The following is a 26,239-nucleotide window of genomic DNA, read 5'->3' on the forward strand; positions in this document are numbered from 1 at the left end:
ATAAATGTGCATGCAAGGTAGATAACTCCTTCATAAAATTTTGGCATGAAAAGACCTTGACATTAATAAATACTCTTTAAATGGAAAGAACACACCTAATATTAATTGATTTGCTTGCTAAAATGCAAATTTGCTCATTATGAGGACATACTAAATGAAAATAATTTGTCTTTATAAAGTCTTCTGTACAGTGCAGCAAATATGGCCATTTTTAAAAGGGGGGTTCCCAATGCAGGATAAAGGGGGGAGGCGGTTCCTACTATATGTCCCAATTCAAATGCATTGATCAGTCATAAAAAAATAGGGGTTTAAACCCCTGGACCACTCTCCCCTCTGAATCTGCCACTGCAGTATCAACCTGACACACAAAAAACAATACTCAAAGACTCATTGTTACACATTTTTTTCAAAAGATTAACTGTTAACCAATCATCAATTTTTTTATCTGTAAAACTGCCTTTCAATATTAACCATGACATAAATATACAAAACTGATATTAATGATTTTGTTTACCGTTAATTAATCATAAGAACTAAGGTCTACTACCAGTAAAAGTTTGTGGTTGTCTATTTTAATTGGATATTTAGTGACTGAAACAGCCATCAACTGATGACAAATTATTACCTTCAAGATGATATATAAGATGGGTCAACATTATCTCATTTTTTTTCAGCCTAAGATGTTTGTTTATCAAAAAAATCAGGTTAATGAGGTATACATCACTGTCAAGATTTAGACATGAAAACAGTTATGAAACCAAGGGCTCCTGTATTTTTCCTCGACTGCATACAGAATTTAATTAGCAGTTAGATTAAACACAGGCTGCAGTTTGTTTTTCAATCAGAATCAATTTAATTTCATTGAGATTCTGTGTACAGATCAGGCCTGTCTCTCACTGCCTTTGAGAATAAGTCTGCTATTCACAGTAGTATATACCATTGCCAATTACTGTTAAATCAACACAAATGAGTGAATTTCAATTGATAATGAATCACTGTGTGAATGCCCATTAGATAGTACTTGTCTGAATCGCTGTAGTTATTATGTTCAATAATTAGTGCGAATAACTGTGTGAACACTGTAAAAGTACTTTGTTTAATGGCTGGGTGTGCAAAAGGATAGTTCTGTGTGAATTGCTGTGTGATGTGCAAGTATTTACTGAATCACTATGTGATGTGCAAGTACTTTATCTGAATATCTGTGTGTTATGTACAAGTACTTTATCTGAATCTCTGTGTGGGATGTGCAAGTACTTTATCTGAATCACTGTGATGCAAAAGTACTTTAACTGAATCTCTGTGTGTGATGTGCAAATACTTTTAATCTCTGTGTGATGTGAAGGTACTTTGTTTGAATCTCTGTGTGTGATGTGCAAGTACTTTATCTCAATCTCTGTGTGTTATGTGCAAGTACTTTGTCTGAATCACTGTGTGTGATTTGCAAATACTTTGAATATCTGTGTGTGATGTGAAGGTACTTTGTCTGAATCTCTGTGTGTGATGTGCAAGTACTTTGTCTGAATCACTGTATGATATGCAAGTACTTTTTTTCCTGAATCTGTGTATGATGTGCAAGCACTTAGTGTGAATCACTGTGTGTGCTGTGCAAATACTTTATCTGAATCACTGTGTGTGATGTGCAAGTACTTTATCTGAATCACTGTGTGTGATGTGCAAATACTTTGAATCTCTGTGTGTCATGTGAAGGTACTTTGAATCTCTGTGTGTGATGTGCAAGTACTTTGTCTGAATCACTGTGTGATATGCAAAGCAAGTACTTTTTTCCCTGAATCTGTGTGTGGTGTGCAAGTACTTAGTGTGAATCACTGTGTGTGCTGTGCAAGTACTTAGTGTGAATTACTGTGTGTGCTGTGCAAGTACTTTATCTGAATTACCGTGTGTGCTGTGCAAGTACTTTATCTGAATCACTGTGTGTGATATGCAAATATTTTGTCTGAATCTCTGTGTGTGATGTGCAAATACTTTGAATCTCTGTGTGTGATGTGAAGGTACTTTGTCTGAATCTCTGTGTGTGATGTGCAAGAACTTTGTCTGAATCACTGTGTGATATACAAGTACTTTTTTCCCAGAATCTGTGTGTGATGTGCAAGTACTTAGTGTGAATCACTGTGTGTGATGTGCAAATACTTTGTCTGAATCTGTGTGTGTGATGTGCATTTTCTTTGTCTGAATCACTGTGTGTGAAAGCAAGTACTTTATCTGAATCTCTGTGTGTGATGTGCAAGTACTTTGTGTGAATCACTGTGTGTGATGTTGAGGTTATTTATCTGAATCACTGTGTGTGATGTTGAGGTTATTTATCTGAATCTCTGTGTGTTATGTGCAAGTACTTTGTCTGAATCACTGAGTGTGACATGCTAACTTTGTTTGAATCTCTGTGTGTGATGTGCAAGTACTTTGTCTGAATCACTGTGTGATATGCAAGTACTTTTTTCCCAGAATCTGTGTGTGATGTGCAAGTACTTAGTGTGAATCACTGTGTGTGATGTGCAAATACTTTGTCTGAATCTGTGTGTGTGATGTGCATTTACTTTGTCTGAATCACTGTGTGTGAAAGCAAGTACTTTATCTGAATCTCTGTGTGATGTGCAAGTACTTTGTGTGAATCACTGTGTGTGATGTGCAAGTACTTTATCTGAATCACTGTGTGTGATGTTGAGGTTATTTATCTGAATCTCTGTGTGTGATGTGCAAGTACTTTGTCTGAATCACTGAGTGTGACATGCTAACTTTGTTTGAATCTCTGTGTGTGATGTGGAAGAACTTTATCTGAATCACTGTGTGTGATGTGCAAGTACTTTGTTTGAATCTCTGTGTGATGTGCAAGTAGTTTGTCTGAATCACTGTGTGTGATGTGCATGTAGTTTGTCTGAATCACTGGGTGGGATATGCAAGTACTTTATATGAATCTGTGTTATGTGCAAGTACTTATATGAATCTCTGTGTGTGATGTGCAAGTACTTTGTCTGAATCACTCTGTGTGTGCTGATTGTGCAAGTAACTAACTGAATCACGGTGTGTGATGTGTTGTACTTTATATGAATCAGTTTATGATGCTCAAGAAGTTGTCTGAATCACTGTGTGTACAATGTGCAATATTTGTTTTAAATGGCTATGTGTGCAATGGAAAAGATCTGTGTGAATTGCTGTGTGATGTAAAAGTACTTTGTCAGAATCACTGTATGTGATGAGTGGGATAATTGTGTCTAAATCACTGTGTCTGCACTGTTTCAATGATTTGAACAGCAGTATGTATAATGACTATTTGGATTTCATTCTATGCAATTTGTTGCAACCCATAGTACACTACTAAAACATATTGAAATCATGTAACCAAACAGTTACATATATACCATCCACAAAGGTTCTGACATTTGTCTATAATATACAAAGGATCAATATGTCTCTTTTATTGTTAAAAGCATTAATTTCCATTTTTAGGAAATATGAAACATGATATACCTCTTTTAATAACAAATGTATGTCAGTAGAAAATATCTTATAAAATGGTATAGTACAACACGCAGACAGGATAATGCACCTGCTGCACAAAGGATACAACATTTTCTTTGAACATATATGAGGCTTTCTTAATTCAAAGTGACTTTTACTTAAATTAATGTATCAAAGCTATTAGCTTGCATTTTTCAGATTTGATCAAAGGCAGATATTTAGTTTCCTTACTGCTAGATTAAAGCTTTTATCAGCTGCTCAATAACTTGCTACTAAAATATAGCAATCATAGTATAGGATATTTTCATTAAGTTTTAGATAACCAGCTATCAGCTTTATAAATACATCTCCATCCTTATACTCAAGTAAAAGCTGGATCAACAAACATACAAATTGGGGGAGGGTTTTAGGTCTAAAGTTAATAACATAATCATGTTATTTTAAGACTGAAGGGAAATAAGTAGGACTTTGACCCAATGGTATGAATAAAGGCATAGATATTTAACCTGAGCATTTGTGAAAAGCGTATAGGGTTTTGCAATAATTTAGTATGTACAAAACTAATATAAATAATTCAGGATTTAAGAGAGCTTCTTTAGGTGTAATTTCTACAAAGGTTGCCCAAAAATGGTATTGCCAAAACCTTAAAGCATTTGTACTGGATCCTAACAACACAGGTGCAAATGCATACCAACATTCAATTTTACCAAAAAGATTTAAAGCATTTTAACAGCAAAACATCATACTGGTATACTTTTAGTTGTGGGTGTGCTAACTTAAAGCTTTACAAATTGTCTGTTTAAATTTTCAATTTGACATTTGGATTTTCATTTAAAAATAAATATATTCAGAAACAGCAATTTACACCAACTGCTTTCTATCATGATTTATAGAAATTCTAACACGCATCTAGATTTTATTATTTCCGATCTCCATGTGTGAACTGTGTGTATATCATTTGCATTTAACCTTTTATACAGTAAAGGACAAAAGATTGGAGAAAAAAGAAGATAATGATTGATTGAAAAACAGCTTTGGTAGGAAGCTAAATGTTACCTTATCTATGAACAATTAAAGTCTATAGAAAATAGAACTTTCACTATTTTACATTTTATAAGCATGCTGTCAATTGAACTCAATTATAATGTTGAGTGGATACATCAAACAATAGATGTATTATAACCAGGGTTTTTATTTAACTTCATAATAGTAAACAGCTGAGCTTAGTTGCAATACCAGTGGCAGATCCAGAAATTTTCATAAGTGGGGGCCCACTGACTGACCTAAGAGGGGGCCCGCTCCAGTCATGCTTCATTGATTCCGTATATAAGCAACCAAATTTTTTCCCAAAAAGTGGGGGCCCGGGCCCCCTGGCCCCCCCCCCCCCTAAATCCGCCTCTGAATACCCCAGTCAAGATTTCTTGCAAACAAATAATATGTCATTGTTTTTGTGTCATAAGGTCTCTGTCCTAATAAATATTCTTTATTCCTAAATAGTCTATAAGAATTAATGTAAAATGAGATTAAAAGCCCTGATGTTCAAAAGTCTCGTATTTGTCACCTAAGAGTTGCTCCCCTTGTTTTCAAGGATAAAATTTGTAGAACAGAATTGTCTCCCTTTTCATAATCAATCCAAAATTGTTCCCCAATACCATAATACAAATATACAAGGTCAACCAAAGAACACTTTTTCTTTGAAAAACATTTAGACAATTGATTTGTGTGACCAAATATCCCTAATTGTACAAATGGATCCATCACTAAATTAATTGTAAAGTTTCAATCAATCATTGTTAGACTTGATGTGGATTGTTTTAGCAACATCAGATAAATCAATTGTGGTTTTATCAACATCAGTAAATCTATTGTGATTACGACAAAATGTTACAGATGCATTACACCATCAATTTTGTTTTATAAATATTGTAGATCATGCAATGTATGTATCAGTTCAAGTTAAGTCAGGAGAAAAATAATTATCAATATTTAAAATTTGTCATTTTTCCTTCCTTGCAAATTTAACAAGTATAAAATAAGAGACTGGAGAGTTAGTTATTCTTTCATTTTTCCTAAATATTCTTTTTGCTAGAATTATATATTTTCATATATCATTTCAAAAATCCTTTGAAGCATGCAATTATGTAAGTCAAAGTGTATTAACTTTTATATAAATTAAATAATTGATTCGTGAATATATGCTTGAGCAGTTCAACCCCTTATGAAATACATTTATAGGGAGCTTATGTTACATAAAATCCTCAGTAATGATAAATATAAGGTGCAGATCCCCCCCCCCCCCCATTTTTCCACTTTGAATCCACAACTGAGTATAACACAAACTAAATCTCACTCCAAATTACTTTACTTTAATATAAAAGTTAAATTGAAACGAAAATCTCATTATTAGTACATTTGTTTTTTATAGAATGCTTAGATAGAAATTGCATCATTCAACCAAAACCAACTACTTTTCATACTATTGTTTTGGGGTGATTCAGGGGTGCTAATTTCCCACATTACCGTTCTTTTTGTGAATTTTCCCACACAAACTCCTACTATATATCCTTGATCCCACCTTATTTTACCCCCTATATCCCATAGAAGGGACACTTTCCTACTTTATATGCCCTATATCCCATACCACACTCTTTTTAACCCTATATCACAAAAGCGTGTCATTTCCCCTCATTGCTGAGGATGTAGTTTGTTCTTTACTTTAGACAAATTAACCCCTATACTTTTTGATTACAAAGAACTCAATACAACTCGTCTCTTATAAATCATACTAGAAACACCAGCCTTCATTTGAATATTTTCAATTATGTACATAACCTCCCATTGATCTAACGTTACATCAATTATTGTATTACATCATTTTTCATCACAGAAATAATATTTTATAGAAGATTTTCTGTGAGCTTGGGACCATGTAATTACAGTTCTAACACTTTTCTAAATAAGTTATTTCCTATACATCCTAAATTGACTCTAAAATTACAAATGATTATAGGTGATTCCCCATACTGTGGAGTACTCACTGACTAGCTCACCTGGTTCACTGTAGTAAAGAGCTTATGATTAGCAGTAATGAAGTACCCCGCTACTGTAAATTCAGAAATAATTGCTAACATTTATTTTGCTCTTGAACATTACTTAATAAAAAATCAAGATTAGTCATTCTGATTTCAGAAAAAATTGCATACAGATATCAAAATGTGAGATCTTATTACTGCAATGCTGACACAGGCGAGTCACATTATTTGCATTAATAAAAACTCCAAGATAAATTCTGAATTTCGATATAAAATGTTAAATATTGATTTGTGCATGTATAAAAATAGCTGAATGTTTGATTTTTTGTAAAGTAAATTTTCTTTCTTTACTTCAGCAGAACAATGATTTTCATTTTAAAGGGCAGTAACCCACATAAGTAAATAATTCAAGGTTTATAGAATATCACTTATTGAAATCTTTTGCTTTCCATTAGATTTTGATTTTTTGTCTTTTATTATGCTACTTTTAAGCAACGCTTTTTGGCTAATTCGTGGTGGCAAGTATTTATTGGTGGTAACTGCAGAGTGCCCGGAAAACAGCACCAACTTCCAAGGTAAAAAAAGAAAACTCCTAGTAAATTAAGATTGGAGATGAGTGCACTGGCAAGTGCGGGTTGGAACAGACACAACCTCAGTGTTGACTTGCTACTGATTACAGTACGTAGTAACTATACTCAGACCACTAGGCCACCAAGGCCCAATTTTTCTCTCTAACTAAAGGGTCACTGGACGCTAAGCAATAATCAAATAACCATATAACCAACCAATTAAAGGAAGAATGAAGTCTAGGAAGTTTGATGAAAATCACTATAGGGCTGAAATTCCTTACTGAGAACACTGTTTTTCAATAAATATTAAGTAAGATGATGTGGTATGATTGCCTGAATGAGACAACTTTCCACAAGAGACTAAATGACAATTAAAGAAGTGAACAATTACAGGCCACAAAAATTCAGCCTACAACAATGAGCAAAACCAATACTGCTTTAAGCAAGCTGACATATGACAGCTGTAAAATAACTCAAAGAAAAAACTAACACCTGATTTGTCTACAAAACCTGAATACATTTTAATTACGGACCAACATCTGTATTAGAGATATCAATTAAACCATACAAAAAGGTATTGATCAAATACTGTTTTATTCCAATTGAAAATAATTCGGTTAATATGAAATATTTAATGAATTTGAATTAGTACAAAAAGATGAACGTGTTGATTTTCCCTTAAGACTGCGCTACATCCTTGGAGTTATGATACACAACTTCCGTTGCCAGGATAAACTAACAATGATAGTTAAACTTGGTCATGATTTCAATGTTTACAGTTGAATTCAATTCAGTGCCTTTAATGGAAAATTATGAAATATCAACTCAATCAATTCTATGGAAAGATTGCACTGCAATTTTTCAAATGATCTTAGCTTAATTTGATGTAGAAACTTTATTAACTGAAAATGTTTTAATGTTTTTTCAAGGCAAAAGATTTCTGACAGATGAAATCTCAAATTATCTCTAGTAATGTATTTTATAAGATTTTCACAAGATAAAGCTCAATATTATATTTATTTCCAATATGAGGGTTCACAGTTCAGTTGGCAAGAATTTATATATAGAAACACTGTGAAAAAAGAATTACATCTTGATCATTAATCATTATCTGTAGTTTTTTGGACTGCATAATAAATTGATAGTCATGATTAAAGCCCTTCTAGTACATTTTTACAGTGATATTGTTGGCTTTTTTCAAAACTACCTCTACCCTTTTTTATTGGGAAAATATGCGTCATTTTCATCAAATTGGGAAATTTAAAATAAACCATGAATTTGACTGAAACGTCTATTTACAGACCCATTTTCAAGAGTCAAACCCTGCTTTAAAATAAGACACCATTTTGTCAGTGATGATACATAAATAGACCCTCAAATGTGCACATATAGTCATTTTAGGAAAGAAAATTGTTTAAATGAGTGTTTTCCAGTTTGTATTCATGCACAATTACTACTGTCACACTGCACTAACTGTTTGGGAAAAAAGTTGTCTTTTTGGGAATAATTGTAAGCCATATTTTTTTCAAATTGGGATTCTTCTCCAGGGGAAAAAGCCTTTATTTTCCACTAATTTAAGGCAAACAATATCACTGTTTTTAATTCTTTGTTTTGCTTTATTGTTCAATGTCCTATAACAGCGACTCATTTCTGGTGCCTTTTATAGTGGACTATGCAGTATCGGCTTTTGCATTGTTGAAGGCTGTACAGTAACCTATAGTTGTTAATTGCTGTGTTATTATGGTCTCTTGTGAAGAGTTAAACCTCATTTAAGCAATCATACAACATCCTCTTTTTTCTATCACCATTAAATTTTCATTCTTAAACTTCCCTCTATAGGACACTTGAATACATATTACAAATTTTCATTTGCTATTTTACAAAAGTGATTTTAGGACTTAATGTAATAATCGTGAAATAGATTAAAATATATTCAGATGAAATTTATACATCAACCATTCTCCATTACAACTTGTAACAGGTTTTTCTTCTTCTACCACCGTTTAATTCCAATTGCAAATTACTGTAACACTGTGTTTTGTATTGGAATGATTATTAATCTTATTCCAAACATTCAAACCATATTGTATTGTTCAAAAATTAAAACATTATCTCTAGAATACAGAAAGATTCTGTCTACAGAAATACCAAATTCCAATTGCCAAAGAATTAACTTAGAACTGGAATATTCATGCAGTAAAAAAAAATATTCAAAGAAAGGATTGTTATTGGAAACCAGCTTTAAATGCTTCTCTTGTGCACAAAGTGTAAAATAATTATAGTCAAAACAATAAAAGTTTAGCTGTAATGGCACCAATGTTCTTGTGCAAACAAATTGTTTTCTAAAAGAATATCACAAGAATGTAATCACAAGGATCAATAGATTGTTATAACAATTAACCTCCAGGACTTTTAAAGATTTATAACAAATCCACCTTTCAAGCCTTCTTTACAAGGGAAACATTTGTTTGGTGAACATTAAAAAAGAAGAAAATGTACTGAGAGCTCCAACCCAATCCAAAATAGCACCATAGAAAACTTGTCTAAATAGTGTGGTGATCTTTATATTGAGGTTCAAGGACAGAAGAGTTTGACATGAACAGAGTTGACCTTTGAAGCAGTTTAGCTGTAGTATTTGGTTATCATGTTGATATGACAATCTTGATGACTGCTAGAGCTTGACATTTTCAGTGGCGATGTTCAGATATTTTCAAAAGAGGGGCCCACTGACTGCCTTAGAGGGGCCCATTCCGGTCATGCTTGAGTGAGTGATTCGATCCCTATATAAACAACCAAATTTTTCCTACAAAAGTGGGGGCCCGGGCCTCCGGAAAAACCCTCTATTTAATTCGCCTCTGATTTTGTATAGAAGCTAACTCTGTTTAATTGATTGATTAGTGTTAAACACCACTTTCAGCACTATAGTGCTATTTTTAGGAAAGCTAGAGTGCCAGAAGAAAACCACTGACCATTGCTAGTTGATCAGGCTTTTAAGAGTATGATGCATTTTTGACATGCTGGATTTGAACTCAAGACATAGTGTTGACAGGCTAGTGATACTCTGTAGTTCCACTTACACCATAAAGTCTGATCTTTTCTGAAGACCATACGTGGACCTGTAGATGTCATTTGCGTTTTTTGATGGGTTGCAGGGTCATAATGGAATATACCTTTGCACTCCCTTAGATCCCATTCATGTAAACCATGAAAGGAGATTGGGTTATAAAATAATGAAATAAGAAATGACTGCCGATGAGACAACTCTTCACCACAGACTTCCACATTAGGTAACTGTACGTTTCAACAACCAGCAAAACATGGATGATACAGCATAGCAATTAAGCTATAATATCACAGGACATGACAAAAGGGATAGTTGTTACAATACTGAAACAAAGCCATTAATTTGTCATTCGACATGACACAGTTATAGATATATCCATAATTGTTTAATCAAGTCATAATGTCATTGGTAAGAATTTCAAACAATGAACTCAATTTATCTATATGAAAGTTGCTGACCTGTAAAATTCTATAATGTTACCGAAAAAAACAAATGATATTCAAATATCCTCATTTCATAAATGTTTAATCTTTCATTTAAAAACAACTATCTACCTCTACCAATACAAATCTATTTCATTCATTTTTTTCAGTTGTAATTTCCTGAGATTAAATTAGTTCAATCACTGAACCAGTACACTTAAAGGATGTTATTATTTCTGAGGGAAAACGAAAAATCTAATTTCCGTACCATAATATGTTTAGATTACAACCACACATTAAACACAATTTCTATATTATCCAATAACCCTGAGGAATTTTAATGAAATATCAGTTGTACTAGGGTATATAATTTTGTTCATTTGTGACATTAAACGACTGAGGCAGTGATACTATCATCAGCCAGGTACAAATGACCAACTTGCCCCTGTGAAAAAAATGTGGGAATTCCTAGGATAATCCTTGGATAAAGCTGGAAAAAGATCCCAGTTTATCCTAGGATAATCCTAGGTTTTTAATCTAGGATTATGTGGGACGGTATTGGAACAAGGATTATCCCAGGTTATCCTGAGACTTTTTTAAAAGCTGGGTTTTTTCTAATTCAGTTATAGTCCCAGGTTGTCCCAAATATTAATCCCAGCTTTATATCATATCGATCCCAGCTTTATCCCACATCACTTAGCCTCAGTCCCAGGATGTCCATGATAATCCTATATAAGTCCCAGCTAAATTCTATAAATTCCCAGCTCTGTCCTATACCAGTCCCAGCTTTTCCCAGAAAATCTGATGATCATTTGTGGTAAATCTTCCTTATAAAGCAGTGACTGTGAGTCTTTCTCAGGCTAATTTTTTTCTGCAAAATCTTCTGAATCATTAAAATGTTATATATTTCAACCAATTATAATTGTAAAAAGAATATGTATTTACTTGTATGAAAACTATTGAATACACTAGACAACATAGTTTGCAAAAAAACAATCTTGATTGCTGAAAGTTTATTTAGTAGAATATATTTGATTTGATTGTAAACAATAAAAATTGAATAAAATATCATAAAAAAACTCATTGATATGTATAATTCCATTATGAAATACTGATAATGAAAATGAAAATGTCAATGTTAATTTTTGTCACAATTAGGTTAAGACATGTAAGATAGACTGTCAATTATAAAATCTCCTGTCCTATTTCCTGGCAAACATCTTAAGCCTGTCCCTCATTTTCCCTCTAACTTCCTTTATTGCCACAGTATAGGCCTTGGCTATTAAATCTGAAAATATAAACAGAGTGTAATATTACAATAACAACTAATACAAATCTCAATTTTTGCACATTAGTTGTTCCAGGATTCATATATCATGTAAATAGCGGTAAAAAGATTACATTATTTACAGTTGTTGAAAAATAGATATTGTTCTTTTTTTATTACTGGTTAAAATCTCATGTCATTCAATCTTCGGTCAAATATTTATTTAATCATTTTTTTAGACTGCATTCTCTGTATTTTGAGTCATGTCATCAAATGCCAAATAATCATACTTGTGTCTGACCAAATTATGCTGTAAACCAATCTATTTTGGTGGCTTACTACATTATGTCCTGAATTGTCTATGGTTTGATTTTTTATACCTGTACCGTTATATAAATGCATCAACCCTTTACACTACATCAATAACTTACCTTCTAAGAAACTTCTTTTGGTTTCATCAAGGCCTGGTCTTGGGTCATCCGTTTTTGTATTCTTTTTTTGGCCTAATAGGCTGCAATTCCTCAATTCCTCTTCATTAAAAACCATTGGCATTGTTGCCTTAACAGCCTGTGTAACATCAGATCTGGATTTGACTGTTCTTTCAATTTCATCCTGGAAATCCAAGGGAAAAAAGTCTTCATTATTTAATATCTTGATTTAGTAATGTCACCTATGCTGACCAAAGCAACATATAGGGATCATTTATCATCAAAATGCCTTCTGATTGTGACATCTGTACCAGATGTTTAGCACAGTTTTTCACAACAAGTACAAATGTACATTAGCGTACACTGAGCTGACATCTTTATCCCAATGTGTAATAAATATCTGTATTGCTGTTGTTCTATTTTAATATTTTAGTTTTATTATTGTATGAATTATCAATGGTAAATAAGAGATATAATAAGCAATAATTTGTTTATCACTTGACATATTTCTGAAGATTTCCATACTGGTGTTATATCAGTTACAAATTTAAAGGAAAAATCAAACATAAACATTACTAATGAAAATGGAATGCTATAGTATTGTATGATTGACAATGATTCGCAATAATATTTGAAAGGGCTGAATAAATATTTTGGAAAATATATCAAAATAATTTTTTGGAAAGTTATTCTTGTGCAAGTCTCATGAATTTCAATGCATTTATTGTATTCTGTGGTATCCGGTCGTTCCGGCCCCAAACCGATCCGGCCCCAAACCGATCCGGCCCCAAGTCAATCCGGCCCAAAGTCAATCCGGCCCAAAGTCGATCCGGCCCAAGTCGATCCGGCCCACGTCGATCCGGCCCCAAGTCGATCCGGCCCCATAATAAAATAAGAAATAACCATATTGATCTTGGAATAATAATAACCTATAATAGTTTACTTTTATAAACTGTTATTTGGATGGAGAGATTTCTCATTGGCAATCACACCACATCTTGCTATATATATCGATATATTTTTCATAAATTTGACAGTATTTTGAATAGTTGTGTGTAGAAAAAACACAAGTTATATGAGTATCCAGTATCTATTATTATTTTATACTCATCTGAAGAAAATATTTTTTTATTTTTTTTTACCGTACACCTTTAACATTATAATAAAAATCATAAACATTTATGAATTACTTTAATAAATATCTTTATTTTTATTCCTTATAAATACATTTTTTTATTGGGGCCGGATCGACTTTACATTTGGGCCGGATCGACGTGGGGCCGGATCGACTTGGGCCGGATCGACGTGGGGCCGGATCGACGCGAAAGCGTATTTTGTAAAATGAACATGTAATACTTTTGCAAAAATATGCAAGAGAAAATTTAATCTTTTACCACAGAAGTCAGAAAATAAATGACAGAGAAAAAAAAATGATAATACCTTTGTATATCCATTAACCATATTGTTCTCTTGACGGTTGTTATCTATATCCAACTGATCTGCATCTTTAAGGTCAGAAGATTGGTTTTTCTGAAATAAATAATTGAAAATTAATTTATCATACTAAAATTGAGTTTTCTTTAGGGAGATTATTAAGGGGGCACTGACATTTTACTGTGTCTTTTTTCAATTTTGATTATGTTTTAAAGGTTAAGAGGTCAGTGTTTCCCTCAAGTTCTTGATTTATGCATGGTGGTGTCCATATACATTAACGTCAGGCCCCTCTCCTTAAAAAAGTTAATACCCTATGACTCTTCATTATTCCTCCCCCCTTCAAATGTCATGATCACCATTCTTTCAGTCAAGCCCCATCCTTCAAACAATTTATAGGAAAAACACTCAACTGAAGGATTTTATTCATTTATATATGCTAATAAGTATTTGTACTTCAATTAATCTGAAAAAATACTTTAAATTATAAAATGAATTATGTGTAACCTGTACAGTGTTATTGTAAAGTTTCAATACAGAATAGCAGAGGATAAACCTTCATGCCAAATATGTTTTGCACTCACCTTAGACTTCTTTTTTAGTTTTTCAACGTCCTTTTTCAGTTCTTTTATTTCTTTTTTTAAATATTTAAGTTGGTCACAGCATTTGTGACATTGACTTTGATCATCAGTATCTTCCTTCTCATCATCACTTATGACCTGTTCTGTCAAGGGTTCAAAAGAAGTCCCACTTTCACAGAAGGAACTGGTATGGCTGGAGATTGGCCAATTATATGCAGTCTCTAGGCTTTGTCTAATTGGTGGTACTTGTATGTCCTGCTGAAATTGATGGTCATTGTTGTTCATGAGCATACTCATGTATGGAAAGGAGTTCTGTCCATTTGATGTACTTGGCTGGTTAAACATGTTTGAATTATAAGGATATAATTGTTGCGACTGATTTTGTTGAAAAAGTTGTTTAGGAACTGGTAAAGATGACTGACTTTGTTGAGGGGATAATTGATGAAGTGGTATTTGCATTGATGGATTTTGCTGAGACATTTGTTGATGAAGTGGTATATCATGCCATTTATTTTGCTGAGACAGTTGAGTGACTGGTACACATGACTCATTTTGTTGTGGAAGTTGTGGAGTTACTGGTAAGTGTAGCTCCTTATGATTAGAGATTGGTTGCTGAACAGGTTGGTGCGACAGATGTTGTTGCGATATCTGAGGATGTGGTACACATGACTCATTTTGTTGTGGAAGTTGGGGAGTTACTGGTAAGTGTAGCTCCTTATGATTAGAGATTGGTTGCTGAACAGGTTGGTGAGACAGATGTTGTTGCGATATCTGAGCATGTGGTACATGTGACTGATTTTCATACGGTTGTTGTTGAACTCTCTGGGAATCATCCTCATATGAGGTCTGTTGAGGTTTGGCTGCAACAAGTGGTGGTGTGGTCATATGATTTTTTTCATTCCGACTTCTAAGAAGTGAATCAACTGCTGTTTTTATAGCTTCTCTTGTGACAGCAGGTGAATTTCCATCATTTTCCTCATCATCACTGTCGTGTTTTTCGGCACCTGAAAATAATGTGAAAGAAAATATACAGATCTGAAAAACAATCTGCAAAAGGTAAATAGTGCTGCATATACATGTATTGCATCCCAACTTTTTTGCTTAATTGTGTTTAGTACATTTTATGTGTGACCAACGTTTTGCAGATATTCAGAAAATTATTCTTGTTTTTATTTCTGTTGAAAAACAGAATTGTGAACGGACCATTGTTATGTCCAATCCATAATGCTATAGCACATATATTTTATAGAACTCATAGTTTATATTTTAACTCCTGTACAATTTAACACACTGAGAGTCTACTGAAATTACAACATACATGTATAATATATATTTGGTAAGATAGATAATATTTTTAAAAAATGGACCGTAGAAAAGGTGATTATCCAAAATTGTCAACATGAGAAAGTTATTTCACTGACGGAGCAGAGAAAGTTGATGTTTGAAAATACATTTGTATATTAGAATTTCTTGTATGCACATACAAAGGTAGAAACTTTTAGTAAAATATTAATGGCCCTGAAAAGGACCCTTTATAGGAAATATCATTCGGTTGGCACTAGTTAAACAAGAAAATCAAAAGGTTATTTGCTGGTGAATAATAGGGTTAATTAACCAAAAAATACCATGTAATGTGTTAACATATAGAATTGCTTGTAATATATTATAAGTTATATGGTTCGTAGGGGGGTCAGTAGTTTACCGTATAACGAATTTATCGGACGCTGGACTTTTTTTGCGGCGTTTTGTTGAAAAATAAACAATGAAACACAACAACATTGATACTTCGATGATGTCGCCATTAACGTGTCACGAACCCCATATGAAACTTACTTACCCCATACGGTCTCATAGGGGGTCACCACGTGACAGCGTTTAACCAATCACTACGTGATAATTCATCTGTGGTCCGATAAATATGTATGGAAGAGCTTTTTTAGTAATGAATTACAGTATATGAAGAGATTTCAGTGGTTTAATCATGACAAGTCAAGACTTACACTTACCTTTAGATTTTTTGACAGTTTTACCACATGTATCTTTCTTTTTTTTTGTTCTTGTTTGCTTTACTCCCACATTTGTTGTTTGTTTTCTTTTTCTGTTGGGTGTATGTCCAGGTGTGGTCTCTGCCAAGGCAGGTCTATCAATTCTATTGGCATTGACCGTATTGTCCAAACCAGTATCAGCAGTAGCTTGTTTTTTTTCAATAAGCTCTGTAAGCTTTTTGTCCATGGACTTCCTGCATTCTAAAAAAGTAATTAGTTCAAACTGATAAAACTACATTGTACAGGACTTGTAACTATAAAATGTTCTTTAACATGCTTAAGGGAGCTATTTGACTGACGAACAGACACACAGACCAGAAAACATAATGCTCCTCTACTACATTTACTAGGTGGGGCATAATAAAATATTAATACAATGTTTTTGTTGTTTAAATGTTAGTTAAAATTATTCCGTCCTCGTGTGTTAGCACTCTCCCACAGTGGAACAAATTATACAATAAATTATTGTCAGGGGGTGCAAAACATATGTCCCGATACAAATGCATTGATCGGCAAAAATAAAGGGGGGGTGGGCACCCCCGGAACCCCCCCCTGGATCCGCCACTGCGGAGGTGATATAAGGTCATTCGGAGGCAAGATACAGCTAAATACCAAAAGTGTAAATACGTTTATTGAACAGATACATGTATATCATGTAAGGGAGGGGTTTTTGCGAAAAATACCAGTCAAGGGACTGTGTTATTTCCCAAGCCATAACATGATATATCTGTTTAATAACACCAAATAGATTTTGATTGAACATAAAAGGGAAATCATAGTACCGTGGTAATTAAACATGTTCAAATATATGCATTTAAGTGCTTTGTTTTTTTGGTATCTATGTGTAAATGTCATTGTTTTTCCATCATTAAATTGTTCATTTGTATAGATGTCTTTTATTTCATAAACAATAATATATAATGTCTTAAAATATATTTATGAGGATTGTTTTAATTTGAATCATGACCATAAATATCTTACTTACAAGATTCATATTTTCTTCTTGTTCTTGATATACCTATTGTTGTTCCATGCATTTCTAATCAGGACGACATGCATAACATTCTTTGTTTTCATACATGCATTAGGGAAGTATCGTGCGTTCTTACCACCAATGGCTAAAATTTCAAAATCCCACAACTCTTTGTACCCGGGATATGATGCCTTTCCTTTGTCGCCGAGTTTAAAGTCATTCCATGGCTTAAGAGGCTCTTTAATTTTCCCCAGACTATGTACTGACATTTTACCACTGTCAGTCGGCCATAACATCACAGCAAATTTATTCTGGGCTTGCATTTCTGTTTCTTTGTAATCGTGGCTGTAACTGTAGTCGTTCAAGTTATTTGAAAATAGCGCTAGGTGTCAAGTTACTTTCTGTTTACCAAATACGGGAAATAGAGATGCATCTAAACACCGACGAGTAAATACCGATAATATTAACGCGCTTTCGATGTGTTTTAAAACGTGATACGTATGTGGTAGGGATTATCATCGTTTTTAATCGTTTATTAGAAGATGGGAATAAACAACATCACAAAAGCACGAAGAACAAATAATTATTAAGGTTTGTTATTTGCCTTTTCGGTTTTAGCTTTACCGTGATTTTCGGAAACTCTCTAGAATTATCATGCTTTATCGTAATTTTCGGAAGCGCTCTAGAATTTTCTTAATGGAAGAAAACAATAACAATGAACGAAGTCGAAGAGTGCGAAATTTGTGGCAAACTGTTGAGTAGAAAACAGAGATTGATATCCCATAGAGAAAAAATACATGGCATAAAACGTAAGATTAGAAATTGTTTTGTTCAGAAGTAGGACGTCATTGTGTAAATTGTATGCATTTGAAAGTTAAAAGGCACCAGTAAAAATGTAACATGATACCACACATGATGCCGGACATTCACAATTATTTACCGTCTCTAAATTATAGTGTAGTTTTTACTATTTTCTCCCGGTCTTCTTTAAGCTTCAAATACAAGTTTATAATTTTTTAAACTTGCATATATTTTTCTTCTTTTTTTAAAATTTTATAAAGATAGTGTTTGTTGAAAATCATTGACCATTCACATTCCATTTAGTATCTGAAAAAAGGGGGGATTTTTTTTCTGGGGCATACATTTGTAACATTTTTCAAGTGTTGGCTCATAATCTATGTGAGAGCTACATATTTGGTTTTTTTTAGAGGGGTATTTTCTTTAAGGATTTCTGATGGGTTCCTAGTCAAACATCATGAGCATCTGGGGGATTGAAATTGCTTGAGCATTTAATTTCTTAAGGGTCTTTGACAAGGTACATGTAGTGTTTTATCCCCACTTCTGTTCAGAAATTAAATGGAATGGCCTGTTTTAAAACATTGCATTAATTTCAAAATGAATTATCAACAGTATATTTATTATTTGCATTCGACTGTAATGAAAATAAACACTGATATGATAAACATATTTTTCATTGAATAACTATTAAGACATCCATTTTTTTTTTATATTCTAGCTGACCATGAAGCGAAGAAGTACAAACTTTACGTAAGCAATTCTGCAGTACCAATTCCTAGGACAACAGCGTTTCGAAAAAGAAAATTTGACCAAGAAACATGTATCCAGTCTGTAACAGTATCAGGACAGTTAGATCTAGAATGCCAAGAGGAATCCACAACATTTGAAACAAGATCAGAAACTGCTGAATCTTCATCTTTATCAAATTTAGAAAGTTGTCATTCATCGTCAATACATGAAGAAGAACTTGCACATACTGTTTCATATAATGAATGCACATCTTCCCAGAACAAACTTGAAACTGGTATGTTAGAAAGCATATCTGTTTTAAATGAACATGAGGTCTTGAACAGCAATTCAGCAGAAATACATGTACAAAATGTATATGATAAGACAATGCAATCTTTCCCAGGAGCATGGGAATGTGAGGCAGCTGCTGCTGAATTATCTGATTGTGATTCATCTGCAACATCTATTTCTAGAGACTCTGATAGTGATATTGATACAGATTTTGAATCAGATATATCTTCATCTTCTGAATTAGATACTGATACTGAGGACAACATATTAAGTGATGACTCAAGTTTCGATCAGCCAGAAATCGCTAATTCAGAATCACAGACAAAACTGACCCATGATGAAGAAAAAGACATGGCATTACTATCCCTGCTGTTAAGATACCATTTAGGAGAGAGTGGATCTCGTGATGTAGTTAAAATCCTTAACATTTTTAACCCTGAAAACAAAGTCAAAGATCCTAATAAATTAAAAGCCTGTATTGGTTCAACTGAGACACAGATATATGAATTCTGTGACAAATGTTATACACTGTATACTGAAGAAGACATTTTTCAATGTGCAATAGCAGGATGTAATGGCATAAGGTATAAAGGGCCAATTAACAAGCAGCAACTGAAAAGAAAGAAAACATACTTTACCTGTCTACCAGTGAAACAACAAATAAAGGATATATTACAAAGGGAGGGCATATGGTCAAGTATAGTGAAGTACCGTGCTGACTGTAAAGCAACAACTGATGTGACTGATATAGTTACAGGAGAAATGTACAGAGATTTATGTAAGCCTGGCCAGTTTATGAATGGAAAGGATAATTTCACTTTGCTTTTCAACACCGATGGTGTTCCATTATTCAAATCATCCGGTGTTTCAATATGGCCAATCTATCTTGTTATCAACGAATTACCACCAGTTTTAAGATTCTCCAGGAGAAACATGATAATATGGGGTATTTGGCAGTCCAAAGGTAAACCGGTCTTCAGGACATTTCTGCAGCCCTTTATTGAACACATGATAGACCTAAAAGACAATGGGGTATCCATATCTGTAGATGGTAAGACAGTTCTTACCAGAGGTCTTCTATTGGCAAGTACAATGGATTTGCAAGCAAAAGCGTATTTGACTGAAATGACCCAACACAATGGAAAAAACAGCTGTATTACATGTGAAGATCCTGGTGAAGTGGTGAAGCAAGGACGTGGTCATACCAGAGTTTATCCACACCGTAATGATAGTGATTTGTATAAAGTCAGAAATTCAGCAGGTAATTAAGATTATACATGTCTGCATGTCATGCATGTAAAATGATGATTATAAAAAATGTAAAAATAAGATAATGTGGTAGATATATTTATGTATGATTGCCAATGAGACAACTACTCCCAATAAAACAAGTAATTATCATGATGAATAAATGAATAAGCAGTGATGTAGGCTGTCATAAAATCTTCAACACAGAGCAAAAAAACATGCACCTGGTGTACATGTGTAATCTTTTACACACAGTATTTAACATACAACCATGAACATGGATATTTTTATTTTCTGAAATAAGAAATATTGAAAGCGTTTGATTAAAAATATCAATGATTATAAAAACATGAAACATATTAAATAACTGACATGATTGACAATTGTCTTTGTTTATTGTTGAAATGATAACGCATGTTCAGTTATTTTTTTTTTATAGAAATCCTAGCTTGTGGACTAGCTGCGCTTCAGACAAATAAGCCTGAGATGGGAGTTAAAGGGGTATCGTCATTGCATGGGCTAGAATGGTTTGATATGGTCTGGGGACTGGTTCCAGACTACATGCATGGAGTTTTACTTGGTGTAACCAAAATGTTGATGAAACTTTGGTTTTCATCATCACATGCTGGTAAACCTTACTTCATTGGAAGGGCCATAAAACAAATTGACAAAAAACTTAAGAAGATGAAGCCTACTGACGACATTACAAGACTTCCAAGGAAAATTGAAAATAATATGCATCATTTGAAAGCATCCGAACTCCAGATGTGGTTACTTTTTTATTCTGTACCGTGTTTGATTGATATCATGGTGTCTGAATACTTCAATCATCATTGCCTCCTTGTGGAGGGAATATATATATTATTAAGTGACAAGATCACTGCAGTGCAGTTAAATCATGCAGAACATATTTTGAACTTATATTATGCACAGTTTGGCAACTTATATGGAGTAAATAATTGTACAATAAATCTGCACAATACTTGCCGACATCTTACATCGTATGTCAGAAAATTGGGACCACTCTGGGCATGGTCATGCTTCGCATTTGAAGATATGAATGGTACAATTTTGGAATCTGCACATGGTACAGGAGATGTTTGTTCCCAAATTTTGTGGTCTATGCAGGCAAGAAAACGACTCACTGTTGATTGTTCTAAAATGGCCAACTCAGAATTAAGAAATTTTGTCGTAGAAGCAATGAACACAAGAAGAGCAATAAAAATAAAACATGTTGCAGAAAATTGTAAAATTGCAGGGGGAATGAAGACAGAAATTCTTGAAGCAGATATTTTAAGACAACTCAGACAAGTATTGAATTTACCACAGCCAGATGATGATAGTAGTTTAGGAACAATTTCAAAAGTTGGACGCATAGTAAAAAATGACCAAGTTATATTCTCCAAAATCTATAGTAGAATGACCAAGAGAATTGGCCATGTAGTGTTGATAAATAATATTAATACATGCACTTCTGACAATTCTTCCCAGATAGCATCTATTCAATATTTTGTATTGCACCGTAAGAGTAACAAATGTGCGGCAATTGTGAAATACATTACACTAAAGGAAGAAATGGCATTGGTTCATAGGTCTATCAGTCATTTAATTACTGTGAACCCTGAAGATCTGAATGCCAAAAACTGTGTTATATTAGTTGAAAATATCCAAGAAAAACTGCTTTATCTTGATGGAAACACAAAATATCCTTGCATTGCCAGACTACCAAATTTATATGGACAAAGTTCCTGAATGGATTGAATGATAATGTACTTAAAATTCATAATTTTCACTGAACAATTGGCTAGAAAATTAATTTTCACAAATCAAGTTTAATTATTTAACATTTCTAAAATTACTGTGTATAAAGATAATGTTCATGCACATGTTCACAATTTGTATCTTTTTTAACAAAAATTTCTCAGACATAAAAAGTTTGGACTCTAACATTTTTACTCTTGTCTTTACAAATCCTAGAAAGTCCTTGCTTAATCCCAGAGTTCTGCAAATTGAAAAAACAACTAAGTATTTCTGGGACTTGTGCTATTCTTATCTGTCCCAGCTCTTGCCACAAATTTCCAATAATCCCAGGATGTCCTTAGATATCCCAGCTTTTTCCAGCTCATATAATTTGTGGGAATCCTAGGTTGTCCCATATAAAATGAATATCCCAGCTTTTCCCAGGTTCACCCACAAAGTAAGGCTGGGACGTCCTGGGACAATCCTGGGATTACCTAGGATAAACTCATTATCTGGGATTCTTTTTCACAGGGGCGCCTCTGAGAAATTTGTGTAAAATTACCTGACGTCAAATAGTAACTTTACTGCTGAAAATGTCTAGTACAAATGACCAACTCATCCCAGAGAAACTTTTGTGATCTACCTTGACAAGTTAAGTTATGCCATCAAGATGATACTTGATAAAATTTATAAATTCTCTATTTGTTACAAACTCATAGTTTAAAAGCAATACAATTTGAATTTGAAAATTGGATAAACTTATGATTTATCAATATGTGTGAAAATTGAAGGAAAACCTAACAGTACGTTATAAATTTGAAGACTAAATCAAGGATTTGTATTTTAAGTCTTACTATATAAATCCTTGACTAAATTAACAGAAATTTTATACATGATTTAAAGAGTGGTTTCGTTTTGATATTTTGTTTGTTTAGTTTCAAATTTCAAAGTAGCATGAAGTAATGGGCTTCCTTCAATAAAAATACAGTTGATTGAATCACAAGTTTATGAAACAAGATAATATATATATATATGTGAATGAAGTATATATCAGTTGGATTAAACACTTTCATTCTCAGGTTTCCAGTGGTAGCATTATTTGAAACTCAGTATTTAATTCTCAATGTTTCACAAATCTAGCATGGAGTCATCATATTTCTAAGACATAATGACATCATCAAAAATGAAAATCAATAGATATAAGTAGATGTGGTAAGAGTGTCAATAAGATAACTCTTCATCCAAGTCATAATTTATAAAAGTAAATACCATTATAGGTCATAGATATATATATGTATCTATATATACATGCTAATTTTCTTTTTAGTATTTGAATAATTTGCTTGTGCGCTCTTATAAATACAGTAATAAGAAACTGTTTTTCTTTGTCTGTGACTATTTCAAGGCATTAAGGAATATGTCCTTACCATGAACTATAATTGACTTAAAAGATCATGTTATGTGCAAAGGCTTTATATCTGTTCTGAATGAACTTAAAAGTACATTAAATAGATAGGTGCTTTAAAAGTACAAATTAAAAGAGACTGACTGATACAACAATTTCCAGATTTTGGACTCTTTCTTTGTAAAAGAGAGGAGAAAGATACCAGAGGGACATCAAACTCCTAGATCAAAAATAAACTGACAATGCCATGGCTAAAAAAGAAAAAGACAGACAGACAAACAACAATAGTACACAAAACACAACACAGAAAACTAAAGACTATAAAAGCAACACAAATCCCACCAAAAACTTAAGGAGTGATCTCTGAGGTGCTTCAGAAGGGTATTATATATATAAGCAGATCCTGCTCCACATGTGGCACCCATCATGTTGTGTGTAATTACATGTATAAAAATGCAAAAGAGACAAACAATAAAGTGACTATAATAATGGATGCCAAAAGGAAAGGTGTAACAGAAGAAGAATGTCAGAATACATATATTATAAAAAGAAAGCTGGTAAAGATCAATGATCTATATATTCAGTGTAGGTAAACGTTGACAAATATTCTTTTACTCCTATTTTGAGGGAGTACAGTGATCTAGGGGAAGGCATATACTTAACTTCTAGAATTTCCATAGCTTGACCACTAGAAATTATTTCACTGATCTAATTTCTTTACACTACAGTCATGACAGAATTCCCTCTTTTCCCTCTTTATAAGACATTAAGACCTTTGTTATAGCATATGTTACCATGTAATGTATGAAACCTGTTGATGCAGTGTTTTATTCCTAATTCAAACTCATTACCATAGGTTGCCTCTAATAAATTAAAGTCTTATCATCATGATTAATTAAAGGCTCTGATTAAATCTTCTTTTTAAAGGGGGTGGCCTTCCACAATGGAAACAGTTTCAAATAAAATAGGTGTTGTTCTGATTCATTTGCTGAGTTAAGCAGTCCAAATCTATGGTATATTATTTAACATTATACCCCTTCCCTTCCTACCCATTACATAAACAAATACCCATTAAACACATCATTAGAATATAAGGGCCCCGTATGTTATAAACAGAAGAAAAATGTAAACATTCCTGAGTTTTTCCCTACATTCATAACATTTCTATACATAACACATAAGATTTGATATCTAATACATCACATAATGATTTCTGACATGTAATTCTACGTTATGATGTAATATCACAAACCAAATCATAATTCCCAAGCATTTTGTATCTTCAAATATAAATACATCATATGTATCAGCATCATCTGAGTGATAACAAATGAGAAATTTCATCGGTATAAAAAGAATTTGCAGTTTTGAGTTTCAGAGCTGGTGTAATGTCCCAGGATTTTCACTATTATAAATCAAAGAAATTAGCGTTGATGAAAATAGAGTCGTTACCCTTGGTAGTCTCAATTTTCTGACATGAGACTTTAATCAGTTTGGACCAATCATTATATTACACTGATTTTTCACTTTTTCAGGAGTAAAATTCTTGATTATCTAGCATCTAGTCCTTCAATTATTTTGTTTACCATAGCCAAATTAATTATTCCTGGCCTCCTCGAGTATATAAGATGAAGATGTTAATATAAAGTACTTATATATTCACTCAGATTTTATATAAATGGTCAATCTTAAAGTGGGCACGCGAGTATGTAATTTGGACTATAAACCTGAAAATAACAGCAGGGTTTCCTTTGAAATGATTCCTTACTCGGACTCACTGAAGGCCTTCGATCCATTTCAGAAAATTTTGGAACAGGGCTTTTTATGGTTCTGGAAATCTGACAGGCATTGAACAAAAGCTTTTAAAAAGTGGTTAAATGGTTAAAAAAAATTTAATAAGTATGTGTTGTTCCAAAGCATTCAACAACAATAAATCAGGCCCTAGGAATATTGTTCTAAAATATTAGCCTAATTTCCACTATAATATTCACAAATTCAAGTGACCCTTCATAAAAGTTACCAAGATGTATGTATGAATTCCTAGAACCTTATGTACACTCTCCCTTCTACACCCCCTGTTGGTCAGTCCATATAAGTCGAATTCTGGTCATGAACTTATTCCAATGACAGATGTTGACTTGACAGTTAGGACAAGTTTTATGGTAAGAATAGCATACACCTCTGACAAGTATTGTAACCTTGACATGATTGAGACATCTGCATGTATGTACATGTAAGTCTCTACAATTATAATGTGTTCCTACAAGACAAAGTCCCTATACCTTCTGTATAAGAAACTTGAAAGGAAAGGAAATTTCCTAAAATCATCTTAAAAATCGAAAAAAAAAAAATGCTTTTGAATTGGCCTTGAGGGGCACTTTAAGAAGTATTATGCAAGCCTGAGTGTAACAAAGCCCTAATTAAGCTATTATTTGTTTATCTTATGTACTTTTGTTCAAATTAATTGGTCCTAATATCTGGATGGGAGTCCTAATTCTTTTTTAATTATTCTTTAATTTTTATACCATTTTCTCCATGCTTTATTTAATTTGCCCATTTTTCTCAATTCCTTATATTTTGGGCCCTTGCTTCTGTACTTTGTGGCCCTTATTCTCTATCCTGTAAACCCGTCCCCACTTTCTTATATGTTTCAAATGTATCAATATACGATTATACATGTATTGGCCAATTTAAATATTATATCAGGACACAATTGTGACTTAAGTTATTCTAAAGACTTAG

The 26,239-nt window shown here is 33.2% G+C and overlaps 2 protein-coding genes and 1 long non-coding RNA gene across 6 annotated transcripts in view; 1 reads left to right on the top strand and 2 right to left on the bottom strand.

The window, feature by feature from the left end:
• The window catches only part of LOC143044657 (cAMP-dependent protein kinase regulatory subunit), a 102,249-nt gene that overhangs the window by 44,406 nt on the left and 31,604 nt on the right, over positions 1–26,239 (bottom strand). The window lies entirely within an intron of this gene.
• Positions 11,003–17,925, bottom strand: LOC143044656 (uncharacterized). Of its 2 annotated transcripts, none has more exons than XM_076216718.1 (6): positions 17,423–17,925; positions 16,275–16,514; positions 14,272–15,272; positions 13,697–13,786; positions 12,260–12,440; positions 11,003–11,849 (listed from the first exon to the last, which is right to left on the bottom strand). In XM_076216718.1, exons 1-6 carry the CDS (start codon positions 17,607–17,609, stop codon positions 11,764–11,766), a joined length of 1,785 nt encoding a protein of 594 aa, XP_076072833.1. In that variant the 5' UTR covers positions 17,610–17,925; the 3' UTR covers positions 11,003–11,763. The 2 variants fall into 2 exon arrangements, with proteins under 2 accessions (XP_076072833.1, XP_076072834.1); XM_076216719.1 differs by having other exon boundaries at positions 17,299–17,924.
• On the top strand, positions 18,008–22,299 carry LOC143044660 (uncharacterized). Its single transcript, XR_012968747.1, has 3 exons — positions 18,008–18,095; positions 18,803–20,365; positions 20,792–22,299. It is a non-coding gene; the product is annotated as an uncharacterized LOC143044660 (long non-coding RNA).

The sequence above is a fragment of the Mytilus galloprovincialis genome, chromosome 9 (assembly GCF_965363235.1).
Source record: "Mytilus galloprovincialis chromosome 9, xbMytGall1.hap1.1, whole genome shotgun sequence".
Lineage (NCBI taxonomy): Eukaryota > Metazoa > Mollusca > Bivalvia > Mytilida > Mytilidae > Mytilus > Mytilus galloprovincialis.

Coding starts and splice junctions, on each gene's coding strand:
- LOC143044656 (XM_076216718.1), bottom strand. CDS start 17,609: ATGCAAGCCCAGAATAAATTTGCTGTGATGTTATGGCCGACTGACAGT. Junction 12,441..13,696: donor TGGTTAATGGATATACAAAG/GTATTATCATTT, acceptor TTGGATTTCCAG/GATGAAATTGAAAGAACAGT. Junction 11,850..12,259: donor CAAAAGAAGTTTCTTAGAAG/GTAAGTTATTGA, acceptor TTATATTTTCAG/ATTTAATAGCCAAGGCCTAT.